We start from the raw sequence: 7,653 nt of genomic DNA, 5'->3' as shown, positions 1-7,653 counted from the left end.
ACGTTAAAAAAAAAAAAAAAAAAGCAGATAAGCTTCCTGAATCAGAGCCACGTTATGATTCTGTTGATGCATCAACAGCATCAACAGCTGATAATGCCATGTCTCATGTACAACAGCTATTGCCACACAATTCTCCATTTATGTTGGCAATGCTGAAAATAACGCCTGCTAACAATACAGGCTGCTAACAATTGGGCTGTTGCCAATTATGCTCTTACAAATAGCATGACAATAACAATATTAATAATAACACTAGCATCATTACAAGCATAATAACACGCCGCCATGTCTCATGTACAACAGCTATTGCCACCCAATTCTGTCTTCATGTTGTCAATGCTGAAAATGAGGGCTGCTAACAATTCCGCTGTTGCCAAAAACGCCATTATTTGCCTCATACCATAACTATAATTTCATAATTTGTCGTCAATGCATAAAACACTTCTTTCAACCACTTCAGCTACATACAAAGCCATGCCGAAGAAACGCACATCATCCCTTGGATACCGAACGGCAAACGCCACCCAAATACGCTTGCACACAGCTGCCAGACAACACCACGCACCATCCGCACAAGGTACAGCACCATCCGCACAAGGTACATGTGCTCTAACAACCTTCCACAAACACTTGCACTGCACAATACATGTGTGCGTCTGTGCACACTGTGCACACACGTACTCCTTCACTGTGTGTGTACCACCATTTACTAACATCGTACCACACGTAACCAGTTTCCCACACGTGACCAGTTTACACTAACTCATGCATGCTGTCCAATCACACTCCACAGAACAACGCAATGAGGATCCAAACTTCCACCACAACCCTGCTCGCGACACTCTACGTGGCCACACACACACCCGCTCATTGGAAGACACCCAGCCCACAGGTACCCAGTACACTGACACCTTTCTATTTACTGTGTGGCGGCAGGGACCCATCACACAGCACCATGTCATAGCAGCACAACTTGATGATGATTGTCTCACTTCACAGCAGAACGCCTTGATGACGCGACTACACCACGACTGCTCCACACCCCTACTTTGCACCTGCATGACACCAGAGGTAATGCATTCACATATGTTGCACTCAAATTTACCCCTACTGCATTGTGTCCACTACACTCACATACTGTGCAAAACATCCATCGCCAACAGCTACACGCAAATGCATGCATCAAGCAGCTGAACTACTACATGGACCCTCCCACGCCACTCACACGCCAACAGCCCCAACACAACGCTTGGTTCCAGCAGCTGCAGCACAACATGTACCAGGTAAACTTGCTCAAAACTACACTTTGCACAGCACATTGCACAATGCAATACACTGCTGTTTCTTTCTCCACAGATACTGCAGTATCTTCATCACATAACCTACATTAATTGTGTACACTACACTCACACCCTGTGCTCTACTATCTCTCTACACATCACTTCACAGCTCAACACCAGGGCAGCACTCCTCCACAAATGGCCAACACACCTTCATTGGACGTGGCTGAGGCCAGAGGTACTGACTTCTGTTATTCAGATAACCTTACTGCTTGGTACCGAGCATCCTGACACACTGTATAGAGACATCTATCTACATATCTCTGCATAACATGTCGATAACATTTTGTACCTCTGTGTCTACACACACTACTGACATCCATACCCAGTTCAGCGCAGGCGGGAGCAAACACGTGACAGAATGAGACGGACCAGAGGTAAGGCCTCAGATATGTTGCCCTCTGCCGCAATGCATTACGCATATGTGTGTATGTTATACCTACATGTACTGAATATATAGTCACATACACTCCCATCCTAATTTCTCAGCTCAGCATAACCTGGACAAACAGCAGCACATGATGGCTACAACACAGCCAATGGCCACAGCAGAAACCACAGGTAACCAACGCACTACACTCACATCTACACTTTCAAATGGCCAACACACCTTCATTGGACGTGGCTGAGGCCAGAGGTACTGACTTCTGTTATTCAGATAACCTTACTGCTTGGTACCGAGCATCCTGACACACTGTATAGAGACATCTATCTACATATCTCTGCATAACATGTCGATAACATTTTGTACCTCTGTGTCTACACACACTACTGACATCCATACCCAGTTCAGCGCAGGCGGGAGCAAACACGTGACAGAATGAGACGGACCAGAGGTAAGGCCTCAGATATGTTGCCCTCTGCCTCAATGCATTACGCATATGTGTGTATGTTATACCTACATGTACTGAATATATAGTCACATACACTCCCATCTTAATTTCTCAGCTCAGCATAACCTGGACAAACAGCAGCACATGATGGCTACAACACAGCCAATGGCCACAGCAGAAACCACAGGTAACCAACGCACTACACTCACATCTACACTTTCACCTCAATAACTCTCACAACTATCACATTGTCCCACTACACATACACACAGTTCAATTTAATGCCTCCACACATTTCCATTGCCTGCCTCAACAAAAACATCACATTCACATACTGACCACAATCTACTTATTGCATGACTCTCATGAAATTAACTTCACACCATACTTTCCATTTACCTTCACAGGCAGTTCCCATCAGCCAGCAAGACGACAATCACAAGTTGCTGCCAAAATTGCAACTTGCACTGCGCAGATTCTCAGCGGCCAACTAACTATCAACCAACTCTCCGACACACCACAGAGTATTGGCCAGCTCAACTGTGTGTGTGACCACTGTCACGCATTCACATTCAAAAAGAGACCTCCAGTATCTGCTGCTTGAATGGAAAGGTTTGCCTACCAGCCTTCCCTAGGCCCCCACAGGCCATCAATGATCTGTGGTTTGACGATACCCCTCAGGCAAAACTGTTTCGGAAACACAGCCGTGTCATCAACAACGCTGTCTGCCTCTCCAGTATTGCGGTCAAAGAGAAAACATTCACACGCTTCACTCCCACTGTCATTTTCCAAGGAAAGGTAATCCAGCGCATCGGGCCACTCCAACCAGAACCTGGTGCTGTTGCTGTGTTTGCCCAACTTTATGTCCTCGACCCAAGTCTGGAAAACACCACCAGATTTGCAAACATGACACTCCCCGCCAGAACATCCACTGCTGACAAGGACACAATGGCGCAGCTGCTGCACACTGTGCAGCAAGTTATTCACCTGCACAATATATTTGTCCAAGATTTCAAGCAAATCCTTGAAACCCCAGAAGAACAACTACAGCGAGGCACTATTGTCATAAGTGCTGCAGCCAGGCCACAGGGAGGACATTCCGGTGTTTACAATGCCCCCTCCAATCTCCAAGAACTTTGCATTGTCACCAACGAACAGGCACATGATCTGGTCATCCACTTACGTGGTGGAGGTCTGAAAATCATATCTGACCGCCATCCCAAAGCCATGCCCCTCCACTTCACCCTCCTCTTCATTGAAGGGACATCTGGCTGGCACTGTGCTCTCAAGCATGTGGGTGATGAAAAAAGGCTCACAGCCCGTGAGTTCTTTGCCTATCACATGAACAGTCGTCACACTGCGAGCGACTACCTTTTCCAGGCAGGCAGACTGTTCCAAGAATGGATCCTCAATGCCTGGATAACATGCGAGAACCAGAGGCTGACTTGGCAGCGCCATAACCAGAAGACATTACGGGCTGACAGCTTCAAACAACTACAACAGGTTGTGGCTGTGCGTAGACGGGAACGGAGTGCTCCATCTCACTCTGTCCACCACAATGAGCAGGAACATGCTGTGGGTAGAGTCATCCTTGCTAGCTCTTTCCATGGCAGTCCACGCTGGTACCACAGCAAGTTCCAGGACGCTATGGCCATAGTCCGCCACATGCGAAAGCCAGACCTTTTCATCACGGTCACCTGCAATCCTCACTGGCCAGAGATCGTAGCTGCCCTCACCCCTGGCCAGACACCCCAAGACCGACCTGACCTGGTGGCCCGGGTATTCAAACTAAAGAAAGATCAGATCATGGATGACCTCATCAAAAGACACATCTTTGGCCTAGCCATTGCCCACCTCTGGGTCATAGAATTTCAAAAACGCGGCTTGCCTCACTCGCACATCCTCCTCATTCTAGCAGAGCAGGACAAACCCAAGACACCAGCCCAAGTGGACCAAATTGTCTGTGCAGAACTTCCCCCTGACCCGCATGAAAATGGGATCTCTGCCCAAGAAAAAGCAAGGCGCCAGCCACTGTGGGACATTGTACTTGCTAACATGATCCACGGTCCCTGTGGACAAGAGCATCCCAACAATCCCTGCATGGAGAAGAAAGCCGGCTCCAACTGCAAAGCCTGCAAGAAGAACTTCCCCAAACCCTTCCAGCCCAGAACAACAGTTGGTGACGAAACAAGTTATCCTATCTACCGCCGTCGCTCTCCAGATAATGGTGGCCGAACTGCAAAAAAAAATGGGAACCACATCAACAACAGTTGGGTAGTGCCCTACAACCCCTACCTCAGCCTCCGATACAACTGCCACATCAACGTAGAAGTATGCATCTCTGCACTTGCGGCCAAATATCTCTACAAATATGTGACCAAGGGGCCGGACCGTGCAATGGTTTGTGTTGAAGTTGAGGGCGCCCAGGCTGCCCGTGATGAGATTAGGGACTATGAAGTTGGCTCAAGTGAGGCCTGCTGGAAACTCTTCGCATTCCCCATATCCGCCAACAAGCCTCCTGTTCAAGTCCTCCGCTTGCATCTGGAACACGAGCAATACGTCGTTTTCGCCGAGGGTGATGAGGAGAATGTGGTGGAGCAGGGCAGACAGACAGAGTTGACTGCTTTCTTCAAACTGAATGCTCAACAGAAGACAGCCAAAGGTCCAGATTACAACCCTATGACCATGCAGCGCTATGTTGACATGCCTCACAAATACACCTACACAAACAAGTGGCAACTCAGAAAAAACAACGCTTTCTCCGTTGGCCGTGTCCACACCATCAGCCCTCTAGCTGGAGATGTGTTCTACCTGAGACTGCTCCTCCACAATGACCACTCCAAAGGGAAAACAAGTTTTGAGGACCTCTACTCAGTCAATGGCAGCCGCCTTGACACCTACCAGGCAGTGTGCAGGGAGCTTGGCCTGTTGGATGATGACCAAGAGTGGTCCACTGTCCTTACTGAGGCTGCTGCCACTCACCTCTGCCCCCAGATTCGTGCCCTATTCGTCATCATCCTCATCTTCTGCCAACCAGCGAACCCTGCAAGCCTGTTTAACGACTTCTGGCCAGACTGGACAGATGACTTCAAGCGGAGAGCACAGCAGAGTGCAACGACCTTCACTGACCAGCAACTCAAAACCATGGTGAGACTGGATCTGCAAGTCCGCCTCCAGTCACATGAACATGACCTCCAAGACTTCCTCCTGGAAAAAATGACAGATGAGGAAAAGGCCACTGTCCATGGGCTGGTCAACATCGAAGAGCCTCTTATCCGTGAGGAGCTGGACTATGATGTGGCCCAGCTGAAAGCCAATGTACAGGCAACAATTCCACAATTCACTGCTGCACAACAACAGATTTACGACACTGTCATGACGGCAGTCCAGCAACAGGCCAACTTACAACTCTTCATATCAGCACGTGGCGGTTGTGGTAAGACCTTCCTACTCAATGCACTACTGGACGCTGTGCGCAGTCTGGAACCTGGTGGCTGTATTGCCCTTGCCATGGCAACTACTGGCATTGCTGCACAACTCCTACACCTAGGCAGAACATTCCATTCGCGGATGAAAGCACCTCTCCACCCAACAGAACACACACCCTTCCACATCACAGCTCAAAGCAGCCTAGCCAAGCTGGTGCGACGGGCACGCCTCCTGCTCATTGATGAGGCAACCATGCTGCACCGCTTCTTGCTAGAGGGACTTGACTACACTCTGAAAGACCTGATGAACAAGCCAGACTGTCCATTTGGTGGGAAAATCATCATCTTGGCCGGCGACTTCCGCCAGTGTCTTCCAGTGGTTCAAGGGGCTAATCCTGCCCAAATTGTCAACAGCTGCCTCAATAACTCAGGCCTCTGGCAACACTTCCAAGTCTCCAGCCTCACAGAGAACATGCGAGTCAGGGCCAGTGAAAACCAAGACCTGAAGGCCTTTGACCAATGGACACTCCGCATTGGTGATGGTACAGCCAACGATGCAAACGACTTCATCTTCATCCCAGATGACAGGTATTTCCACATTCAAAGCAACACAGACAATGACCACACAGCGGAGGAGTACTCCATGAAGATGTTTTGCCAAACTATATTTCCAGATATGTCCAACAACTTCACTACTACCGGCTGGCTGGATGGCCGATCAGTACTTGCCCCTACCAACAAGGACGTGGACGCCATCAACGACCTAATGGAGACCTGGGTACCAGGTCTGTCAACCAACCTGAGCAGTGCTGACACCCTGGAGAACTACCAAGACAGAATGCGGTTTAACGTGGAATACCTCAACACCCTCTGCCCCAATGGATTTCCCAGGCACCTCATCACCCTCAAGCCAGGAATGCCCTTGATGCTACTGCGCAACATCAGCCCCAAAGACGGACTCTGCAATGGCACCAAACTGTTTTTCCTGAGAACCCTCAACAACAAACTGCTGCTGTGCAAACTTGCAGCCACACAAAAGGAAGTCCTGATCCCTCGAATCAAGTTCATTCCTGATCCTAGACATTCCTACTTTGAGTGGGCCAGACGACAGTTTCCAGTCCGCACCGCTTTTGCCACCACCATCAATAAATCCCAAGGCCAGACACTTACAAGAGTGGGGGTCTGGCTTTCGTCCCCTGTCTTCAGTCACGGACAGCTTTATGTTGCCAGCTCAAGGACAGGTAACCCAGAAGCTCTCACCTATGCCATAAAGCAGAAAGAAGGACAGCCGGAACATCATACTGCCAATGTGGTTTTTCGAGACTTGCTTCGCGCTGTTCTTCCTGGCCCTACAATCCCCATTGAGGTAAGGCTGTTGCATTGCTACATGTCATTTCTACATATGTCATTTCTGAATAATACATAACTGCTGCTAACACTGATTAACACTTTCCAGAAATATCACTACCTTTCACATGATCTGTGGTGGACATGTCACATTGTGTGGTTGATTCATCCCTTATCTGTGTCTCCTTTTCTGCAGGCTCAACCATGACAATCTCTGGAACCAGAAACACAAACACCCCTTCCACATCACCCCACTCCTCCACGCCCTCCTCTGGATCAGCTGCCAAATACAATTGTTCCTTTGCTAAGTTGGCCTTTCCACGACAACTGCGTCTTCCCCAAACCATCCCCATCAACGTAAGGCTGTTGCATTCTTACAAGTCTCATTGTTGATTAGTCTACATAACTGATAATCAAACATAGACATAGCATTGTCATTCCATTCACAACATACCTGGTGGAGATGTCTCAATGTATACTTTATCCCTACCTTCTCTGTTTCCCCAATTCTGCAGCCTCTGCAATGTATAGGCTGTTGCATTCTCACAAATCCCATTTCTGATTGAACTACATCACTGAAGATGATGATGATCCCATTATGCAGGCTCTACTGGCCAAATCTGGGCAACCTCATGGCACTGCAGCTTCTTTTACTACACATTCACTGTTAACATTAACATTCTTTCCTAAAAAAACACTCAGACT

At 48.5% G+C, this 7,653-nt stretch overlaps 1 protein-coding gene across 1 annotated transcript; it reads left to right on the top strand.

Annotated features, from left to right (window-relative positions):
* The first annotated feature begins 456 nt into the window (after positions 1 to 456).
* Positions 457 to 7,545, top strand: LOC306920622 (uncharacterized protein). The gene is made up of 13 exons (XM_079497432.1): positions 457 to 577; positions 794 to 892; positions 1,000 to 1,071; positions 1,164 to 1,283; positions 1,450 to 1,518; positions 1,670 to 1,717; positions 1,830 to 1,901; positions 2,129 to 2,176; positions 2,289 to 2,360; positions 2,581 to 2,762; positions 2,855 to 6,967; positions 7,145 to 7,305; positions 7,464 to 7,545. Exons 1-12 carry the CDS (start codon positions 475 to 477, stop codon positions 7,154 to 7,156), a joined length of 5,010 nt encoding a protein of 1,669 aa, XP_079353558.1. The 5' UTR covers positions 457 to 474; the 3' UTR covers positions 7,157 to 7,305; positions 7,464 to 7,545.
* The last annotated feature ends 108 nt before the right edge of the window (positions 7,546 to 7,653 follow it).

The sequence above is a fragment of the Electrona antarctica genome, assembly GCF_951216825.1.
Source record: "Electrona antarctica genome assembly, chromosome: 3".
Classification (NCBI taxonomy): domain Eukaryota; kingdom Metazoa; phylum Chordata; class Actinopteri; order Myctophiformes; family Myctophidae; genus Electrona; species Electrona antarctica.
The sequence above is the reverse complement of the archived record's forward strand: the minus strand, read 5'-3'. Positions and strand labels throughout refer to the sequence as shown.